The sequence below is a fragment of the Aotus nancymaae genome, unplaced genomic scaffold, assembly GCF_030222135.1.
Source record: "Aotus nancymaae isolate 86718 unplaced genomic scaffold, 86718_ANA_hifiasm-v0.15.2.pri h1tg000058l, whole genome shotgun sequence".
Taxonomy (NCBI): domain Eukaryota; kingdom Metazoa; phylum Chordata; class Mammalia; order Primates; family Aotidae; genus Aotus; species Aotus nancymaae.
In genome coordinates, this window is record NW_026988472.1 from 47660134 (window position 1) to 47682169 (window position 22036).

A 22036-nucleotide genomic window follows, 5' to 3' on the forward strand; every position below is an offset into this window, starting at 1 on the left:
TTTAATTAAGAATGCTAGTTACCTCTTTTAAATCTCTCTAGTAATTTGTCTACACTTATCAATTGCTGTGCATTATATTTATGTCCATGCTTGTCTTATACCAATTATTTTTTATAAATTTGAGACCCAGTGGTTTAGACTATTTGCCCTCTGTGTCTTACCTATGTGATTGTGAGCAAGTAATTCAATACTCATTAAGCATCAACTCTAGCTTTAGAAATGAGAAATATACAAAGGTGATGTAATTCTCAGGGTTGTGACCAGAATCATTTGATATGTCAAAGTATTGTGCAAACTGTAGCGGTTTATGTAAGTGTTAATTAATAATTATATTAGTTGGGTAACACATGCTGCCTCAAATCTCAGTGCTTTAACACAGACATAAATATCTCTCTCACATAAAGTTTTATCAGATATTAGGTGGACAGCCTTCCAGGTGATGATTTAGGAATTCCAGCTCCTTGTATCTTGAGGCTCTGCCATTTTTTAGGGTTTTATGGATAACCCCAGAAAGGTCATCCATCTTGTCCACTCAGATCTCATTGGTCAGAACTTATGCACAAGCCACACTTAACTTCAAAGGAGGCTGGGAAATGTATCCCGGTTGGCAGCCCAGGAGGAAGAGCAAATGGATTTGCCACAGTCAAAAGTTCACTGAGGCAGAATGGCATCTTTCTCTTGTTTGTATCTCTGAAACACTGTCCCTGGATTGCCCATGATAAGCTCTCAAAAAAAGGTTGAATTAATAATTGACTGTACATAAAATTTACACTTCAGCCAAAATCCTCATAATTAACTACATATTTGGATGAATCAAATGTCTGAGCTTTTCAACATTTTCATCAAGTTTTAAGTCACGTATCATCTTGCCAAGTAGTCTTGGCATTACTTCATGTTCTCTGGATTTTTTTTTTTAACAAAACAATACTTCTCGCCAATCTTAATTCTATTATCTAAGCAAAGTTCTCCTTTATATGAAACTACAAACCATTGGGTATTTCTTTTCAACTCAGATACTAACAAAACTCTTCCTGGCTTCTTTGAAAATACAGCTGCTGCCATTTTAATTGTGCCATGCCTCTTCTCTCCATTTCCTGCCACCTGAATTACTAAGAGCAGTACAAAAACATCAGTATTCTACCTTTTCCAGCTTTTCCCAAATCTGATCTTTGTTTGCCATTCTCTGTAGGGATTGATGTCAACATTATAGTCTTTACTTCTCAAAGAGGCCTTTCCTGGCCACCTTGTCTAAAATGCACCTCCCATCCCCCCCACCGCACACATACATGCACGCGCGCACATGCACACGTGCACCTTCACTCCCTATTTCCTTTCCCTGCTTTTTCCCCTTAGCACTCGCCACTGTTAACATAGGGTTTTACAAATTTATCTTGTTTGTTTTATGTTAACTACATGACAGGATTTTTTTTGGTCCATTTCTATCTATAGTACTTTCTTTACTGCATTACCCCTGTGCCTGGGACATGGTAGGAACATAATAAATATTGGTTGAATTAATGAATGGCTCAATGGTTCTTCTATGAGATATGATTTCCATATTACCAAGTCTTACTCCTTATACGTATGAAAACATTTGGGCATGGAGAAATTAAGGATACCTTTCTTGTAATAAATTAACCATTAATGCAATCATTCTTGATCTCTTTAGAAGGATTATGGGACTCATATATTAAGAAAAATAACAGCCAGCACAGATGGCTCACACCTGTAATCCCAGCACTGTGGGAGACTGAGGCAGGTAGATCACCTGAGGTTGACAGTTTGAGACCAGCCTGACCAACATGGAGAAACCCCATCTCTACTAAAAATACAAAATTAGCCAGGCATGGTGACTCATGCCTGTAATACCAGCTACTCAGGAGGCTGAGGCAGGAGAATCACTTAAACCTGAGAAGCCGAGGTTGCGGTGAGCCAAGATCGCACCATTGCACTCCAGCCTGGGCAACAAGAGCGAAACTCTGTCTCAAAAAAAAAAAGAGAGAGAGAAAGAAAGAAAAGAAAAATAACAATGGAGTGGGAGGAAAATGGAGACAATTATCTCAAGTCTGGGTCTATGAAAAGAAACTGACTTCTGGAACCAGAAAATTTTACTATCGTCCTCTCTCTGGTATATATTAGCTATATAACCTCATCTTTCATTTATTTTTTTAGTTATCAAAAGACTAGATTTGAATGAATGATAGCCAGAATCCCTTCTAGTTCTAAAATCTGCATGGTTCTATGCCCTAGCACTGACTTCCCCACCTTCCTTTTTTATAAAACACACAAGAAAATTAATCTGATCACATTTTAGATTCTCTTGGCATATTTGGCAGTTTAGAATCTAGTTGGCTATACCAAGGCTGGTGGTTGGTCAGCAAAGCTGATCTGCTTGGGTGAACAAAAATGTAATCATGTATGTAACTATTTTGTTTTGTTTTGCTTTGCTTTTTAAAGAAGCTTTCAGAATTATTATAATTCCAAACAAGGAAGGATAAAGCTAGTCAGGGCTTGATGGTTAAAAGTAGTAATTGTGCAGTTTCACAGTACTTGGGTTTAGGAGCTCCGAAAGGGACGCCTTCACTTCCATTAGCATTAGAAAGGAAGTCTTGTTAGGAGAGGTAGCTATACACTTGTCCTGGAAGGCAGAACAGACCTGGAGGCAGTGACTCCATAGAAGAACCAGTGGAAGGAATATAGAAGCTCACAGAGGCCTAGCAGGGGTCCAAAATTTGTTGTGAATGTTCTAATGTCCTTCATTTCCTGATGCTGAGACTGCCTCTCCCAAGTTATCTGAGTTAATGGGAAATGGCAGAAAAGAACCTGGCTTCGTCCTGTAATACAGAAGAGGCACCTAGATGCAGAGGTTGACATACAATTTAAGAGTCTGGCTAGGACATTCTTTTAAATTGGTTGCTTGCTTTTCGGGTACTGGTTTGGAAATCCTTGAGCTGGAAACATATCATAATAGCAGACACCATGACCACTCTATCAAAATACCAAGGCAGTAATTATAATAGTGGTTCTCAAACTTGAGTGTGCAGCAGAGTTGCAAGGAAACTTAGACATTCAGATTCCTAGGATGCAGTCCAGAGAATCAGATTGAGCAGCACTGTGATGGGGCTCTGCGATCCGCACTTTCTAGTGAACACCTCCATGGAGTTCTGGCAGTTTCCTAACCACAGCTTTGGAAACCAAATCTTGGGAAACACTGGTAACATAGAAAGACCATGTGCATTGGAATGAGCTACCAAAATTCAAATCTCTGATCAGCCACTTATTTGCTATGTAATCTTGGGCCCCCACACTTAACTTCCGTAGCCAAAAGATGAAATGACATGACCTAATTTACAGAGTTGTGATAAGAATTAGAAATGACATTTTAAGGCACCTAGAACAGAATTAACATATACTAGGCACTAAAAAAAGATTTCTGCTATGATTACATTAAAGTGATAAGGTGCCTGCTCTATCAAAGCATGTTTCGACGTCTTCTTGGAAATCAAGCCCACCCTGCCCACACTGTGTATAATGCTGTGAACTGCTCCCAGACAAATATACTCCTAGGCCCTTACTCTGCTCTTCTTTTTATTCTATAGCACTTACTACCTTTTAACCCACTGTATAATTTACTTATTTATTATGGTTATTGAAACCTAATAGAATACAAATCTTATAAAGGCAGGGATTTTTGTTTGTTCTATTCACTGACATTCACATCACCTAGAAAGTACATGGCAAAAGATGGGTTCTCAGTAATTATTTGTTGAATAAATACTGCAATTCTCTATTACTAGAAAAAAATGTATTTTTGTTGTTTGGATTTTTTCCAGTGTCCATACTGCTTATATTTCCTTACTTTTAAATCATGATGCTCCATTTCCAATATCAACACCTATTAAAAACTGGCTAACATAAAATGATACTCTGTGGGAGCACTGGAAATCAAAGAATCATGAATATCTGGACAAAGTCATTGGTATTATCATAACCAGAAAGCTCTCACTGACTAAATCACTGACACATGAATTGTTCTGACAATTGTTGCTACTGTAACTAATATTGGGAATTCCAGAGAAAACTCATCATTGCTCTTGGGATTAGTAAGAACTTCAGAGCAGAATGGAGAAAACTGTCAGCTTCTTCCAAGGGCTGATATTATACTATTCTTACTAGGGCTTCTTAGAAGAGGGGCAAAAACGAGAAGGCACCACCCTTGCAAGCTGATGAAAAGTCCGGAGTGCAATGGAGACGTGGGAAAGCCAGTGTGTTCCCACCCCAGTGAGCTGTCAGCCTGAACTAGGGACCAGCTCAGTGCATGTGGGAAATTTCAAATGAGCACTACTGGGAGCAAGGGTCAGAGGCTGTGATGAGGATTCCAAGTCAGAAGCCAAGCTTTGCTTTGTGTTCTCTTCATTCCCCGATGCAAATTGCATTTTCTTAAAGCCTCTTTGCACGCCAAGTCAAAGAGTCAAGCATTCATCCAGGTCATTAAGCAAGAAACCACCCCTCCCAATATATACACAGAATTATATATGATTTCTAGTTCCTTTTCTATATAGCACAAATACCACCATTTATGTGCCAGGGATGGGCTAGTCATTATGTACATCATCGACTTTTTTAAAATCTCACTACCATTTCATGAGGAGTAAGCTAAGTTCATTTGCCCAAGTGATGCAGTGACTAAATGAATTATTTCTACAGCTGATGCCTCCTCACATAAAAGAAGAGGCACTTTGATGTGGCATCTCAGATATGGAGTCCATTTGCAGGGAAAGAATAATATATTTTAGTCAATCTGAAAATGAGGAATGAAGACCTTTAATAGCAGTAATACTGCGAGACTAATCATAGCACCCCCTGATGTTCACACCAGCAGATGGCTTCAGCAGCCAGCACATGTTCCTGCTATAGCCTGCTCACCTCGTCCCTGTCTGCAAACACAGAACATGTGTACAGTTGATGTCCCACAAAGGTGGAAGGAAGCAGAATCAAATTATGCCTGAACCTTTTCCACCTCCTTTAGCCCATTGCCATGGAGCAAAGACTGCTGCTTTCTTTCATCTTTGCTTGAATCGTCCTCCGACATCATTCCATGAGCCCTGGACTCTTCCACTGTATTTGTTCACTGATGTACCTCTATTGCCAAAACACGCTGCCTGGCATGCATCAAGCACTTAAGAAATATTTGCTGAATTTAATGCATCTCGACCCTCCACTGCACCCAGATCCCCTTAAATTATTAAACCACCTGTCACAACAGAACCACACCAAAGATTCTAAGCTAGGCCTGTCCTTGTTTGAGCTTTTGCTCCCATAAACAGCCAAAGTAATTTCTTTTAGTGTGTTTGTTAACTATAAAATGCCATCATGATTTCCAGTGATATTTACTTTTGCTGGGTTTTAAATGCCAAAGCATCCTTCTTGGTCAAGTGCAAAGTGGTGGATTGGGGTGGAACACCCAGTGACAAGTGCAGTAGGGCTGGGTCCTGGGAATAGCTCTTCAAAAAGCCCTTAATTGTTTATTGAGGTGATTTAGTAAATGGAGAAAACTTGTACCATTTTTCTCTCTCAGTGGTTTATGGAATAAACTACCTCATAGCAATTATACCCTAGGCAATAATTCAAGATTTCATTTTTAATTTGATCGGGTAGATTTTAATTGTGACAGTTTTATTCTTTCATATGTGCAGTGTTTACATTTTTTTTTCTCTGAAGCAGTAGAGGCCAAAGTTCTTTTGATTTTTGGAATAGCATTATGCTTTGAAGGAACTCATTAAAATCTAAGGAGTTGAGTCTCCAGATAAACACAACCATAAATGGTACCCTTAGAAAATATCTAGAATTGCTACATGGTTGACTAAAACCCAGTAGAGATTTTGATGTGAAACAATGAATTGTAAATGAAGAATCACTTGGGGCTGGGTTTTGTTTCTTCTTTTTAACATGCAGAATTGCTTTTTTTTTAATGTAATATGTCTTTCACTGTCCTTCTCCTTAGTTCCCATTTTGCTATATACAAAAATCCCAGAAGCAGAAAATGAACATTGTTTAATTATTGAGCTTTTTCAGTTTTGGAGTTTTTGTATTGATAAGAAAAATTGCGGCCGGGCATGGTGGCTCACACCTGTCATCCAAGCACTTTGGAGGCCAAGGCGGGCGGATCACCTGAAGTCGGGAGTTCAAGACCAGCCTGACCAACATGGTGAAAACCCGTCTTGAAAAAAAAAAAAGAAAAAGGAAAATAGCTTAAGAACATAGAAAAATTCTGATGATACTCAGTTGGGAAAGAAAATGTATTTTCCTACTGTAGAAATGAATAGCAAGAAGATTGTGCTGCAGCATGACATTGGTACCACTGATAAGTACAGAAAAACATCTAGACAAGGGCAACATAACACATGCAGATCATGATTCTGCGTGATTTTAGATTATTATTATTTTTAGCCATTTCAGCAAACCACCATGGCACATGTATACCTATATAACAAACCTGCACGATCTGCACATGTACCCCAGAACTTAAAGTATAATTTTTTAAAAAACCATTTTATTGCTAGATCTCTTTGCAATTGGTAATGTATTTTCAAATTTTATTAGCCCTTTTGATTCCCATAATACCCCCATTAAGGAAATGAATATACACATGTTTTCAGATGTGGGAACAGAATCCTAAAGAAGGTGATTGCTGTGTCCAAGTTTATATTAATTATAAACAGCAGAACCCAAACTGGACTTCAGGGGCTGTTGCCTCCGTTTTTTTTTTTTTTTTTTTTTTACAGCATCCTAATTTCTGAAAAAGTATGCTTAAGTCAATGGTCTACCTGGATATTTCTTTCTTACTTATTTCAAGCTGATGTTTCCTATCAGTTTATTTACTTGACTTTTATTTCTCCAATAAGTACCTAAATTAATAGAGAAACAAATGTTCTTCCAATTTAACTGAGCCAGTAGTTTGAAATTTTTATTAAATGTTAGGAAATGAAATGTGTGGTTATAGCCAAAAATTAGAGGAATTATAGGAAAACAGTACTGGGTGCTGTTGTATGAACATTAAAAAATCAGTTCCAGGGATCATTTCAAATTTCTTACCTCATTTTCCCACTGACCCCAATTTTCTAAACCATTCCTTTATTTTTTTAAATGTGGTTTAATCACATAAATTTTGAAGCTGCCTTAAATCATTCGGTAGCAAAATGGATTATAAATAAATTAATTAAACTAATGAATTATATACATTGTAGTCAGTTTTGCATAATACGTAGGAAAATATTATCTGCCTTCTTGTAATACAGGAAGGAAATGCTGGGGAAGATGCAGTTTTAAATAGGATGGTCAGGTCCCAGATATATGAAGTTTAAACTATATCTTTTCATTTAATTGTAAATAGTATCTCCAAGCCAAAATGGTACCATGGGCCTTTTAAAAGGAAACTATAGATAGATTTATAACTGTCACCTTTTCAATTTGCATTTGTTACCAAGTAAGAGTCATACATGCTACATAAAAGAGACCTCAATAATTATGATTGCTTGAGAGTCAAGCCTAGTTGAATGAGGAAAACCTCTGAATTGCAGACTAGCTTAACAATAATTCATGGAAAGTTACTTTTTAAGTAATGATACTTTCTGAAACCTATGCTAATAATGCATCCAAGTTGATAATTTATCTTAGACATACCACATAGTCTCAAAGAATTAATATTGTCATGTTTGCACCACTCTGAAGGGCTTGCACTCTAATTGTTTATTCTTTAAATCCAAATGGTAATGGATTCATGCTTGGAGCAAAATTTTTTATTACATGTCTAAGCCTAGCAAATTTTAAATTAAACTAACTGGAAGGAAATGCAAGTACTTTTCCTAATTTGTTTATGGAAGTTTCATCTAAAAAAGAGATTGGGATATACATTTTTGTCCTACATTATTTTTTGCTTTGCTGTTCATTAAAAAAAAAGAGTTCTCTTTCTTCTCATTTTCACCCCTTAGGTGTTATCTTTTTTAAAAAACTGTTATAATAGCACATGGCTGTTGAGTAATGATCTTTGAAAAAAATACCATAAAAATGATGTCTTTCTGTTTACTTTACTTTATACAGTAAGAGAATAGATAATCTCACCCTTGACCTAAATGTCCTGCCCTTTCTCTTCTCTCCCCTTTCATTCCAGGCCACTGCAGCTGGTCACTGGGCTTTAAATACCATCTATATGTGTCTCTTAAATGTCTATGTCCAACCCAGACCTCTCCTATGAACTCTGAATCCTTATTGCCAACCATCTACAAGATATCTCCTTCATTTGGATGTCTTGTGACCTCTCAACATTATCGTATCAAAACTACACTCCAAAACTTGACCCCCAAACTTATCCTCCTGCAGCTTCTCCAAACTGGTCAACAGCAACTCTATCTTTCTAGTTGCCTAGGCCGAAGCAATGAGGTCATCTTTTCTTCTCCCTTTCCCTCTCTTCTCTCGCTCTCCATCCAATAAATTAATTCTATCACCTTTATCTTAACTATCTCCATGGTGGAAATATTTCTCATCATCTCACTGTCCTAGTTCAGGACCCACCATGTTATCTGGATAGATCAGCAGCCCCTCTCTGCTCTCCTTGCTTTATCTCTTCCTCCACGTATTCTCTGCTCAACTCAGCACCACCCAGAGTGATGATGCTTCATGTTAGTCATCTGTTCAAAATCTCCAGTGGATCCCCACCCACTTCAAGTAAGAGCAGAAGTCCTTATCATGACCCATAAGACTCTGTGACATCAGGTCCTGGCCCCATGACTCCTTCCTACCACCTACCTCCTTTCCTGCTCTTTTCCAGCCTCACAGGCCTCCTCATCACTCTTGACTCAAGACCTTTATCATTGGTTTTCTTTTCCTTCCTTTTACCTGGAACGTTTTTCTCCAACTCCTTTATCAATTTCAGTTTTCTGCTAAAATGTCAGCATCTCTAGGACCTGACCGTCCTATTTAAAACTGTGACTTCCCTAGCATTTCCCATTGCCTCTTTTTGCCTTGTGTTTCTCTATGTTTTCCTTGTATATTTAATGCCTGTCTTTCCGTGTTTGTTATCAGCTTCATGAAGACAAGGATTCTTGTCTGTTTGGTTTGTAACTGAATTCCCAGCGTCTAGTACCTGGCACTCAGGAAGCATTCACTCAACATTTATGCAGTGAATGAAAGGAAGGGAGGGAGGAGAAAACCCAAGGGAGAAGCACAGTGGTGCTGAAGTAGAGCTTGTGTGGGATGACCGCTAGGGGAGAAGATGGGAATGACAGATTTAGGAGAGAAAGCAAGTGGATGGCTTCAGCATGGGGATAAAAAGAGTTTCCAGTAAGTGAGTATGTTGACCACAGCATTCTGACAAACACATAGAGAAGAAATATGATGCACATGTTGAGGAAATAGCACACAAATTAGCAAGCTGTTGTATCAAAGGTTCATCAAGTATGTATTTTTCTTTGCAATGAAAAACTCAAATTAACTTAAGTAATTCGAAGGCTCACATAGCTGAACAATCCACAAGCAAATATGGCTTCAGACATAGTTTGTCCCAGGACTCAAATGATATCAAGACATCCCTTTTTTCTCTCTCCAGTACTTAGTATTGTTTGCTCAATTGTCGGGCACAATCTTCAGGCCTCATATGGATACAAGCCCTGTGTCCTCTCTTAGAAGTCTCAGGGAAAACCTCTAGGCTTTTCGTTGCCTCTGATGGAGTCACATGCCCATTGCTCAGGCAACTATGATAATCTGGGAATAGAATGCTCAATAGACTTAGACTAGGATGCGCACTTCACCCTTGAGCTAAGGGTTGGGTAGCAGTTGGTTTTCCAGAGGGAACTTGTGGTATAACTGTTATAAGAGGAGGGAAATTGAGGCTTTTATGACTAACAGATGACCACTACAAAAGGGCTAATGAGGACTTGAACTTGGGTCACTGCAGTTGCAATGGAAAAGAGCGATAAAAAGTAACAGAGATGAAGTCTAGTAGGCCTCCTGGCTCTGAATGGAGAGGAGAGGGGATTCAGAGAGGCTTTAGTACAACTCTGAGATCTTGAGCTTGTGACATTAAAAGTTAGCAATGTCATTAATGAAGATTCACGATGAAGTAGGAGGAACAGATTTCTAAGAGATGGAATGCATTTCCTTGCTTTCTCGTCCCTGTTTTTACTAATAAAATTGTTTCCAGATTCTCAGAGCCCAAGAACCATAGAGTTCTGCAAGAAGCAAGAAGCAAATTCTTCCACCAACCACTTATTTTCGGAAGACTTGTCCCTGTGGTTTTAAAAAGTCTTCTCTCTGAGCTCATGAGTGAGAGGATCAGACTGAAATGTTATTTTCTCTCGATAGTTTGAGTTTCCTTTGGTTGAGCTATCAGCTTCTATGGAATAAGAAACCACAAGTCAGAGCGGGGTTCAATTATCTCTTATAGAACATTTCCACACAGATGACTTAGGGTTGTGAGGCTGTCCTCTAATGTACTGTGGATGGATTAGGCTTAGAGAAAACATATGATGCTCATCTACAGAACTGTAGTGGATCCCTAACAAATTACAAAGTGAGAAACTTTTAATTTTTGATGGACCAGGTGCAAGAAAGGAGTGAAGGCAGGCACTGAATAACAGTGACATGTGCAAATGTAGTAGCCAGTGATTTTTTGAGTATTTGCCATTGACCAAGCACTGCTTTAAAGTCTCAACATATAATAAGTCATTTAATCACCACGGCAATGCTTCATGGTGAGTACTATTGTTATCCCCATTTTACACATGAGGAAACTGAGATCTAGGAAGATTCTTGTCCATGTACCTTGTCAAGGGTCCTACAGCTAGTGAACTGGTGTGGCTAGGATTCAAACCCAAGCAGTCTGACTCAAGGGCCTGCCCTCTTAATAAACTGATCAGATATTCCAGAACTGCCCAATACAGTCATCATTTATGGCTGTTGTCTTGACATAATTATAAATGTGAACTCTAGAAAGTGTTCCCATTTGGGCAATAAATTATGAACAGTATTTCTCTTAACCATGATATTTTCCTTATTCAAAACCAAGAAAATCTAGCCTGAGCAATAAAGGCATCCAAGTGGTTCATTTGTATATCCAGGCATATGAGGGGTGACATTTTGGATTGAATATAACTATTTGATAATCATCCAGCTGGTCCTAAGAATTAAAGCAGCTCTATGGGTTGGCATAGGTTTGGTTTTAACCAGGAAATCACTCTGCTCTCTTGCAACTTTTAGGACTCTGTTTTATGCTACAGTAAAGTTGTCAATGACTATATTTTGCCTATTTCTGGAATGGTTTTATTTATGCCTCAACATTTGTCTCCTCCAGGTTCCCCCAGATCTCCAGAATGAAGTGCTGATCAGCCTGTTAGAGACCGATCCTGATGTCGTGGACTATTTACTCAGAAGAAAGGCTTCCCAATCATCGTGAGTATGCCAGTTTTCCATCTTCCAAAGCCACATTGGAGATTTCTATTTCCATTTCTGAGAAATTGGAAAGGTTTACATAACTACATGCAGGATGATCTGAATTGGAATTTTGGCAACTTTCTGGCAATTCTGATCAGTCCATCTAACCAGAAAATTCTTCAGTCCCACCAATCCACTTACCAAATTAGATACCACTTTACAAGACTTTGTTTCATTTTCAGCTTTCTCTGGCCTTAAAGGTCCCTTTGACTGTGTTTACAGGGAAAAAGCACTAAATCACTGGCAAGAGACTATAATGCATGTCAATGATTCTACTTCCAAAATTCTGATAAGCGTGTGTAGGGGCCCTTAAGGCTGTGCCTGGATGCATCTTACTTATACAGCTTTACCAGTGGGAGTAACCCATTATCAAACCACAAGACAGACCTTAGCAGAGGCCTAGGTGCCCATTTGAAATTACAGGTGTACACCCTCTTGGCTCTCCCATTTGTTATAGCTAGTATTATTTTGATAGAAATGCACATGGGTCTCTACATGCACTCATGTTTGCAATGAGTAAAATGCAAGCCATGCTGTAGGCTATGGCTTGCTGCCATTGTTTGCCCCCAAAGGAGGAGCACAGAATTTTTTTATTAGCCAGATTTATGGTTACTTCCAGTCTTTGCTGCAGAGGCAGAGAGTGTGGGGATGCTGAGCATTTGGCATAACTAGTTAAGGGCAAAATATAGCATCATTAACCAGGAGTAGTATCACCACCATGACACCAAATCATAAATTTGTGACAGGAAAAGTTGTTGCTATGCTCTTACAAAATTATCACTTGTGTTATACTTGTAATCTACTGAATTTCAACAGTTCTAAGACACGTTTCTCCCATGCCCTATCATTTCTGAAATTAAAACTAATCTTATAACCAATGACAAGCTCCTAATGTAATGCATAGCATTTTTTCTTAGTCATATAAAATAATGATATGCCTTGGCCGGGTGTAATGGCTCGTGCCTGCAATTCCAGCACTTTGGCAGGCCAAGGTGGGCAGATCACCTCAGGTCAGGAATTCAAGGCCAGCCTGGCCAACGTGGCAAAATCCCGTCTCTACTAAAAATACAAAAATTAGCCAGGTTTGGTGGTAAGCGCCTGTAATCCCAGCTACTTGTGAGGCTGAGATGGAAGAATCACTTGAACTCAGGAGACGGAGGTTGCAGTGAGCCGAGATCGCACCACTGCACTCCAGCCTGGGTGACAGAGCGAGCCTTTGTCTCATAATAAACAAATACATAAATAAATAAAATGGCACATCTTAATTGATGGTCTCTTATTAACAGTAACACATGTTAAGTTATTCCTATATATTGGCATTAAATTTGATAAATTAATTTTCACTTATGATTACTTCAGATACTTAAAAAATTATATTATTTAGAGAAATTTGGTGAAAAGGAATTCCACGTTGTTCAACCTCCTTCTTTCCCAGGTCATTACATTGATAGCACAGCTAAGTTCAGCTTCACTCCATTTCCAGCTTAGCAGGGAAGATCTTTTAATTGGATTACCCTTTTAGACGTACTTTAAAAAATCTATGCCTGTGCCAATCATTATCAGACCAAATTCTGATTCAAGTGAGACTAAATTCTGATCAAATAAGAACAAATTTTGTGAAAGTAAGGCCTGGATTCAAGCCCCAAGAGCCATGAGTGAATAAAATTATATTCAAATTGTGTAGATGAGCTAGTATTTTATGGTCTTGCTTTTCATATCAGAGAATTAGACTTACATTTAAATTTTTCCTAGATTTCTAACCCTCATCAAGGTATAAGTTCTAATTTATATTAACAAATGGCTTTTCTTTTCAGCAGATCATGCACCACCATAATTGTAATGAACTCATTTATTTCCCTCCCTTGTGCAGAAAACAGATATGGTGGCATTTCTATTTATGAGCCCCTCATTAAACTGCACTTATAACATACGGTTGATACTGTGTGGGAAAGCTACAAAACACACATTTTTGAGGAAAACCACTGATTTTTGCCTGGCCAAATTTCTACTTTCGTGTGGCATTATTGGATAGATATTATACTTTAAAGAACAGTTGATAGAAGTTATTTTTACATGGTTTTCAAATACGCTCTTTGCATATAAATGCCATGGTAAAAAAGCAAAGCTTTCTCTTCTATTAGGAAAAGGAAGAACCATGTAAGCCCATCCCAAGCTGTGTAATTATCCAGCCCCTTCTGTTCCCTATCCGTAAGAGTAAGAAGTCGAATTGTAAGGTGTAGGTGAGAAGACCCTAGACCAAGATCTTAGGTGAGTATCAGGGCTTCCAAGAAAAGAAGAGTGAGCCCATAGGAGCTCTGTGTATGTCAGGGGCTACCATTATCAGTGAACAGAAAACCTTGGGAGAAGACTTACTTAGAAGGAGAAGACAGTATTTGGTTTTTCTCTACATATAAGCCAAGGAACAGCCCAGAAGTCTGATAATGATGTAATGAAGTAAAAATGCATACATTAATAAATGAATATTTACCTTTAGTAGCCTCTTGAAATTCCTACCCCTCCAGCTGTCTGGGTTCAAGTGATTCTCCTGCCTCAGCCTCCCTAGTAGCTAGGATTACAAGTACAAACCACCATGCCCAGCTAATTTTTGTATTTTTAGTAGAGATAGGATTTCACTATGCTGGTCAGGTCTCGAACTCCTGACCTTGTGATCCGCCCACCTCAACCTCCCAAAGTAGATACTGTTTTTGTGCTTTAAACTCACACACTCATTCTTCCCAAACTTTGCTATGCATAGGTATCACCAGGAGATCTTGTTAAAATGCTCTCTGAATCAGTAGGACTCAGGGAGGTAGTCTATGTATGTGAATTTCTAACAAGCTCCCAAGTGATGCTGATGCTACTGGTCCATGATCCATACTTTGAGTTTAAAAGCTTAAAATATCAAAGCATATTATTGCCTTTAAGAGCTTTCATATTTGTTGGAGGAGGCCTCCAAGGGTAGAATACAAAACAATAGGTGCTGGGCCACTGGCTCTCAGACTCACTAGCCCCTTGGAATAACATGGCAGACTGAAGAACAACTATGCCTGGGCCACCCCTCAGAGATTCTGGTTCATTTTCATAGGGTGCAATCGGGGCATTGGGATTTTTTTTAAGTTCCTTGCATAATTCTAATGAGCAACCAGGGTTAAGAACCTCTAGCTTAGATCCACCACATTGGATATCACAAATTTACTATCACATGGGAGTTTCAGTGGGGTGATTTTTGACATTAAAAAGGTATCCTTGTGTTGACAAAGGAAGGGAAACAATGCTCCAGACCATGAATGTATTTGGAGCTTGGAGAAGAAAAAGAGGTGTGATTTGAAGTCTCAGAGATGGCTTCTGAGAAGAGGAAGGATTTGCATGAACTTTGAAGACTGCGGAATATATAAACAAGCCTGGATATTTGGGGAGCTTTGAAAAGGACCTGGACATAACAGTAAATATGTTGGCTAGCTGGGGACACAATAAAGAGGCTGGCCAGCACTGAGGGTAGAAGCCCTTAAATGCCAGGCTGAGGGTTGGTGCTTAAATCAAGAAGCAGTGACAATAGATTACTATAAAGCTAAATTATAGTAAATTACAGTACCCCAAACTACCAGATGGTCCTGCCTGCATTGGCAAGTCAATTATCCGTCAGTAACACATGTTTTTATAGTCTATCTGTCAATAACACATGCTTGTGTAGTTTAATAGACTGGTTACCGTTTCAGACCCAGAGCCAGATTGCCTGAGTCTGAATTCCATTTCTATTGGTATTAGATGTGCGGTCTTGGGTATAGTAGTTAAGAGTTAATCAATCTCTTGCGCACGCACACTCTTTCTCATGCACACTTGCTCTTTCTCTCTCATTCGCATGGGCTCTCTCTCTCTCTCCAGTTTCCTCATCTGTAAACTAAAGAGTAGCACCAACTCGAATACAGAATTATGCTCTTAGAATATAGTCTAGTTTATAATAAATACTTAATAAATGTTAACAGTTACTCTCTGGTTACTTCAAACTTCACCGATTTATTCATTTATAACTACTTACCAAAGGTTTGGGCATCGCTAGATTCTACTTTGGTTTTCATGAGATAGCAACCTCCCAGGCAATACGACACAAAAGAAAAGCCATTCACTTTAAGTTGTGACATTGTGTCTAAAACCAAAGCCCTATATTTGATTCTAACCCTTTGATTTTTTTTTTTTTTTTCCTGAAGCTTCTGTACTCTGCCACCAGTTCACATACCTAAATAAAGCTTTACATTCCTGTGAGGCCAAGTGGAAACTGCACAAGAGTTTATTTGGAGGGGAAAAGAAACAAGTTTTCAAAAGAGTGTAAAACTAAGAACAAGAAAATACTTATTATAATTTCTGTTCTGAAAGAGCAAACATTTAGTGATATTTGGGAATTTAATGTTTTGATTTGAGTTTTTCTCTTCTTTATGCAACATTGGTATTGGAGGAGTTAAAGGATAATTCCTTGTTTCTTCTCATGCTTGTCTGCTTAAATGTTTGGCTTCAACCAAAATGGGATGCCAGAGGGAGATTAGAAGAGATTTTTATGACTAAGAATGCAAGACCAGGAGTTTGTGACCAGCCTGGTCACCATAGCAAGATCTTGTCTCTATGAAAGAAAAATTTTAAAATTATCTGGGCATGATGTCTCATGCCTGTACTCCCAGCTACTCAGGAGGCTGAGGTGGGAGGATTGCCTCAGCCCAGGATTTTGTGGCTGCAGTGAGCCAAGACTGTGCCATTGCACTCCGACCTGGGCGACAGAGAAAGACCTTGTCTCTAGAAAAAAAGAAAACCAGACTTTCATTTAATATATATATACATATATATATATATAAAATGCCCCGCCTCCTCCCCCAATATACACACTCCACTCAAGAAAGCCTTTCCAGCCAGTTTTAGGAAAAAAAAAAAATTATATATATATATATATATATATATATGCCAGGCGTAGTGACTCATGCCTGTAATCCCAGCACTTTGGGACACCGAGGCAGGCAGATCACGAGGTCAGAAGTTCAAGACCAGCCTAACCAACATGGTGAAACCCCGTGTCTACTAAAAATACAAAAATTAGCCAGCCGTGGTGGCAGGTGCCTATAATCTCAGCTACTCAGGAGGCTGAGGCAGGAGAATTGCTTGAACCTGGGAGGCGGAGGTTGTGGTGAGCTGAGAGTGCGCCATTGCACTCCAGCCTGGGTCACAGAGCAGGGACTCCATGTCAAAAAATAAAAATAAAAATAAAATTTATATATACACACACACACACGCACACACACATATTTGTCAGTTATATTTACTAGCATTATATATGCTCTTTTCTTCAAAGGTACTTAAAACAGTTCCCCTACCCTTTGATGTGAGGAAATAGGGGATAAGAATGGAAGGTTAATCAAACAAGACAGCATATGTTGAATGTGGGTATTCGCAGTATAACAAAAGAATCACAGTAGGACTGGGACTTAGTGAGAGGCTAGTGAGACACTTGCCTAGACACAGATATTAAGGTGATGCTGGAAAACTCAGCCATCAAAATTGATTATATTGCAATGTAATATTCTTTTTTAAATGCAAGCTAATGCCAAAAATGTTTGATGAACAAAATATCAAAAATTTAAAAATACTAGCCGTGGTTAGTCATAGAACCTGAAGCAAAAGGTGAAATATGTGCTGCTGCCTTAAGCGGATGCAACTTACAAGTCATATTTTATTATTTTTATTTTTTGAAACAGTGTCTCGCTCTGTTACCCAGGCTGGAGTGCAGTGGCCCCACCATGGTTCACTGCAGCCTCAACTGCCTGGGCTCAAGCAATCTTCTGTCTCAGCTCCCAAAGCAAGATTTTCAAAATCTACTTTGTTTATCTTGGTTCCAACTGAGAGAATTGCTATGTTTGACAGTTTATCTGGACCAAGTGACAATCTTAAATAAATTTTAATTAATTAACCTGGAATAAAATAATAAGGAAATTCTGTTAGGGCATCAATAAAACATTTAAATTTAATATAAATGTTAGACGTTCAAATGTATCTGCTTTTCAGTTTTTCAATATTTTTCAACTTCTTTGATGTTCTGGGCAAAAACTTATAGATAAAACCATGTATATGGAGGTGCACAGTTTTCTTTTGCCTGAGGCATCTCGGGTCCCTAAGTTCTGCAGAAGGGATGCATTGCAGAACTGAGCATGATTAATGTGAAAATCTCCCATAAATCCAGAGTTCAGGAGAGCTCAGTAGAGCTCAGATCATCTGTGACACAGTAACTAGTTTCAATAACAGGTCTTGTAATTTTTAAATATAGGCTTGAGAAAACATGTAAAGATTTGCTCTTATTCTATCAAGCCTCAGGTGCTTCCCAGAAATAGAATATTAATTAAATAAGACTAAGTAAAGTATCTTCCCTTCTATACTCTAGAAACAAGATCAAAATAGAACAAATTTAACTGCACTTGGAGAGAAGGCAGATATGGATGAACTAAACTCAGGTATATATATTTAAATTTCATTGTGGTAATTCTGTTAGTGGCCTTCACAAAGATTTTACTGAAAAAAATTAATTTTAAAAATTAGCAAAATTGGTGGCTAGTGTATCAGGACCATAGTTGAAGATCTGTAATAATCTGAAAAAAAAATAAAATTTAGAACTGAAAAATAATTGTATTGTTTAGCTAGAAGTTTATCCTATTGAATGACAAATCTGACTTCTTCATTCTTTGGGAGCATTAGGCTTTCTTGTAATTTAAAGATATTTCATTTAACTTATTAAATAAATATGACATAGATCATTTCTTTTAATCTTTCAAAGTTCATCATTAAAAATACCTTCTTTCACAAATCCATGGAGTGTTATGAGATGGATTATAATTTGTGATTTTCTTTTATTAGGATTTTTCAAATCAGAGAGGGTTTCAGGAAATTTTCAAAGACAAGAAATCTCACTTTACCAGTACAGTATAACAGCAAAGAGTCCTATTGAGTGGCAGTAGCTGTTGGCCTCAATACCCTGGAAATTATGACGCATTAACTGCCCCTGTCCCTCCCCCAACACACACACTCCATTCAAGAAAGCCTTTCCAGCCAGTTTTAGAAAAAGCTTATGTGGAATAGGGAATTCCATAATGAAAAATTCCAAAAAGTATGCACATGCCTTCTATGGAAAGGCACTCAAAATGGAGGGAAGGGAAAATGTGTCACATCACCCCTTCCTTCCTCACACTTCTACTGTGATGCACAGCTGCTTTATAAATTTGCAGAATATTAATTTGAAGATGTTATTTATCAGGACCACTGTAAATAATGAACACAACACTGTCTTATCTTCACCTGTCATAAATGTTCCATATGCCAGGGATATTAGGAGGGAATTAATAAGGACTAAAAATGAGGGGACAAATTTCACCAAAGCCTTGTGCCCAGGGTGTTAGCTTCATCATCCACTGAGGAGTTTAGAGCCATGTCAGCTCCTCTTTGAAGGAGGGCACCTTTGTCCCTAGCAATCTGCATAAGGGAGGCTTTGCAGAACTTACAGTGATTAATGTGAACATCCTTCATGATTCCAAAGCTGCTCCAGCAGTGGATTCCTTTCCGAATATCACTGATATAATCCAAGATGGATGATACAATCCTTTCAGTTCCAACAGACTGGAACTTATCAGTCAAAAGATTAAGCCAAGGATGAACTGAACACACATTTGAAATGTCCACGGTTCTTCTTGCTGGGGTAGTTCAGCAAGGTGCTGGGTGGACCCCACCCAGTGATTGAACTGGAGTTTTCCATTTGTCCCCAGAACAAGTTCTGTGCTTCCGGCTGCAGTGCAGGCCTGCTCACAGTACCCTGCCAGTATGTTTACGCCCTGACCCAGAGGGACCAGCTAAGGATGAGAATATGTCTCGCTCTCCATGCCCATCCCTTGCTTGTCTGGTTAGCTGAGACTGGCCATGCATGCTGTGGATGGTCTTGGAGTTTGGGGGTCTAATGGAGAAACCCTCCATGCATGGAGGCAAACTCATGTGGACTGGTGACCTGTCCACCCAACCTCAATCCATGATGCTCTGAGACTGCAAAGAGAAGCCACCAGGCACTTTTAGGTGCCAACTCATGTCAACTAGCAACTCATGCACTCAACATTCTGAACCTCAATCCATCAAACTCCAAGATATACAAAAAGAGGCCACTATGTGCTTTTAGACTATTCCTCATCTAGTGACTCACTGGTCAGAGTAAATATTTCATGTAAATAGGTGCACAAGTATTTTAATGTCTTTATTTGGAACCCTGAACTCAAAACTATCTTCTTAGAGTTGGATTATCCTAGAGTCAAATCTGAGAGAAAATACTGTGGTTGCTTATCTCATTTTTTGGACATACCTAAAGGATGGTATGGTTTTCCAGATTTGACACTGAGTGTTCTGTGTAAAATCACTAAGCCCTCCTCCTGGGCTCATTTCTCCACCAGTGTTCAGAAATTAGAGTGCTGCTAATTGGAACTGGTTTGTAGGAAGGTAATGCCCACTCAAGGAGCCCCCAGAACTGACACACAATAGTGGGTTTTAGCCACCCTTAGGGCACCCTGGTCCTGGAAGACAACCACTTCTCTGACAGTTGTAACCTGAAAGGTAGTTTTTCTTTCTTCTCTCACTTTCATCTCTAGGTTTCAGGCTCAGAGAAATTTATTTTCCTATATACTTTTACCATCCACATTTCCACTACACTACACCTGGATTTATTCACACCCTGTCCTCTTGCAGAATTTCCAGATTATAAGAATTTGTTTTTTGATTTGTGATTTTTATATGGAAAATCTTACAGAACTTTACCTGATTTATATATTTGACAAGCTGCTTTTACAATAGCTTCCATAAACTTAGAAATGTGTCAGAAGCTTTGGATAGAATAGAAAGATTTAGAAGTGGAAAATGGACAGACATAGGAAGCATAGGTGTATAATGAAGGTATCCACAGTGACTGGATGCCCAGCCCCCATTGTAAGACAGATATGCTCTGAAAGGCCCTTACAGTTCTGCTTCCAAGTCTCTGGAAATTTCTCCGGACTCCAGCCTCCACTCAGTAATCCTAGTCTCTCCCTCTGTTTGTGTCTTTACTTCCAATTGTATTTATTGCCTAAGTGGATGTATATATGCATGTACATATAGTTGCATGTATGTGTATATGTAATATGTGTATATGTGTACATGTCTGCCATATTTGTGTGCATGTATATGTTTGTGTATGAATATGTATATGTGTGTATATGTCTATGCATGTATATGTGTATTTATGTCTGCATATATATGTGTGTGTGGTGTGTATATATGTGTGTTGGGTAGGTATATATGTGTATGTGTGTATATGTTGATCCTGGATTTGCTTCTGAAAGATATAAAACAATAGAATGACACTAATTTTTTTAAAATCTATGAACTGCCTATGTTGTTATGAGAGTCCTGAGGAGTGAATAAAACATTCTTTTTTTAATCGGTGGGCTTTCATGTGGGAAGATAATTCTTGGACATAGGTCCTTAGGCAAATTTAGCTGCCACTTTCTGACGTCTGCTAAGAAAATAAAATGATAGGGAAATATTTTAAGCATTTTAAAAGGCCATTAATTCTAAGTAAGAAAGAGCATTTTACTATTGATTTGTAATGATGTTGAATACTCTTTAGCAAATAAATTATAGAAGGGTCCCAACCACAACTGACTCTGCTGCTAGAGAGCATGGTATTCAGTATTCAGTCAGCTCTTTCTTTCTTTCACTCAATCCCAGACTCAGGTCAGGAAAAAGGAGTGTTGTTAACAGTAGCTTAGTACAGTGCCTACACATAATTAACTCTGTATAAATATTAGCTTTTACTCTCCTCACAGGCCAAGGGGATATTTCACATAAGTATATTTCCCAAACTGCTTGCCATATGTACTTACACTGTGTCTCCTCCCATGGTTGGAATACACTGGGGGTTGGAGGGATTTCGAAAAGACGACATCATCTCTCATTAGATGCTCCCTCTGTGTATGTCCCTGGCTGTGACCCCAGCCACCCCCAGGAGGTTCAAAGTCTGTGTCTACTGTGAGACACCTCATCTACCTCTGCCTCCAGGGATTTGCTTCAGCCACCTCCCGTGGTTCCTCCCCTGATGGAGGGCCCAGCTGTGGTCACTTCAGTGGCTTGACTTAGGAGACCGAACCAAAAGAGCAGAGAACACTGCACTGGCCCTTCCTACACCCCTTTCACCTCAACATGTTCTGATCCACAACAGGACTACACTACGTTCAGTTGTCTGGATTCTGCTTAAGGCAGACAGAGGAAGTCCAGGAATCAGCTGGGATGGGGACGCTCTTCCTCCTTCTCCTAGCTGTGGCCTCAGCCACCCCAAGGTCAGGACCACCACATTCGCTCCCAGGCCAGCCAATGCTGCAGTTTTGGCCACCATCTTTGGTTTCCTTCCTGATTTGACTCTTAGCAGACCTTTAGCCCACTGTCACATACGCAGAATGAGAGAGGAAAGTAATGTTTGGTTATTACAGGTTCCCAAACATCCCCATGCATCAGA

At 38.9% G+C, this 22036-nt stretch overlaps 1 protein-coding gene across 6 annotated transcripts in view; it reads left to right on the plus strand.

Annotated features, from left to right (window-relative positions):
- The window catches only part of ARHGAP6 (Rho GTPase activating protein 6), a 532167-nt gene that overhangs the window by 500245 nt on the left and 9886 nt on the right, over nt 1–22036 (plus strand). For all 6 annotated transcript variants that reach the window (XM_021674827.2, XM_064364520.1, XM_064364521.1 and 3 more), the window contains exon 10: nt 11348–11445. In XM_021674827.2, the coding sequence (XP_021530502.1) occupies nt 11348–11445 (98 nt within the window). The remainder of the gene's footprint in view (nt 1–11347; nt 11446–22036) is intronic.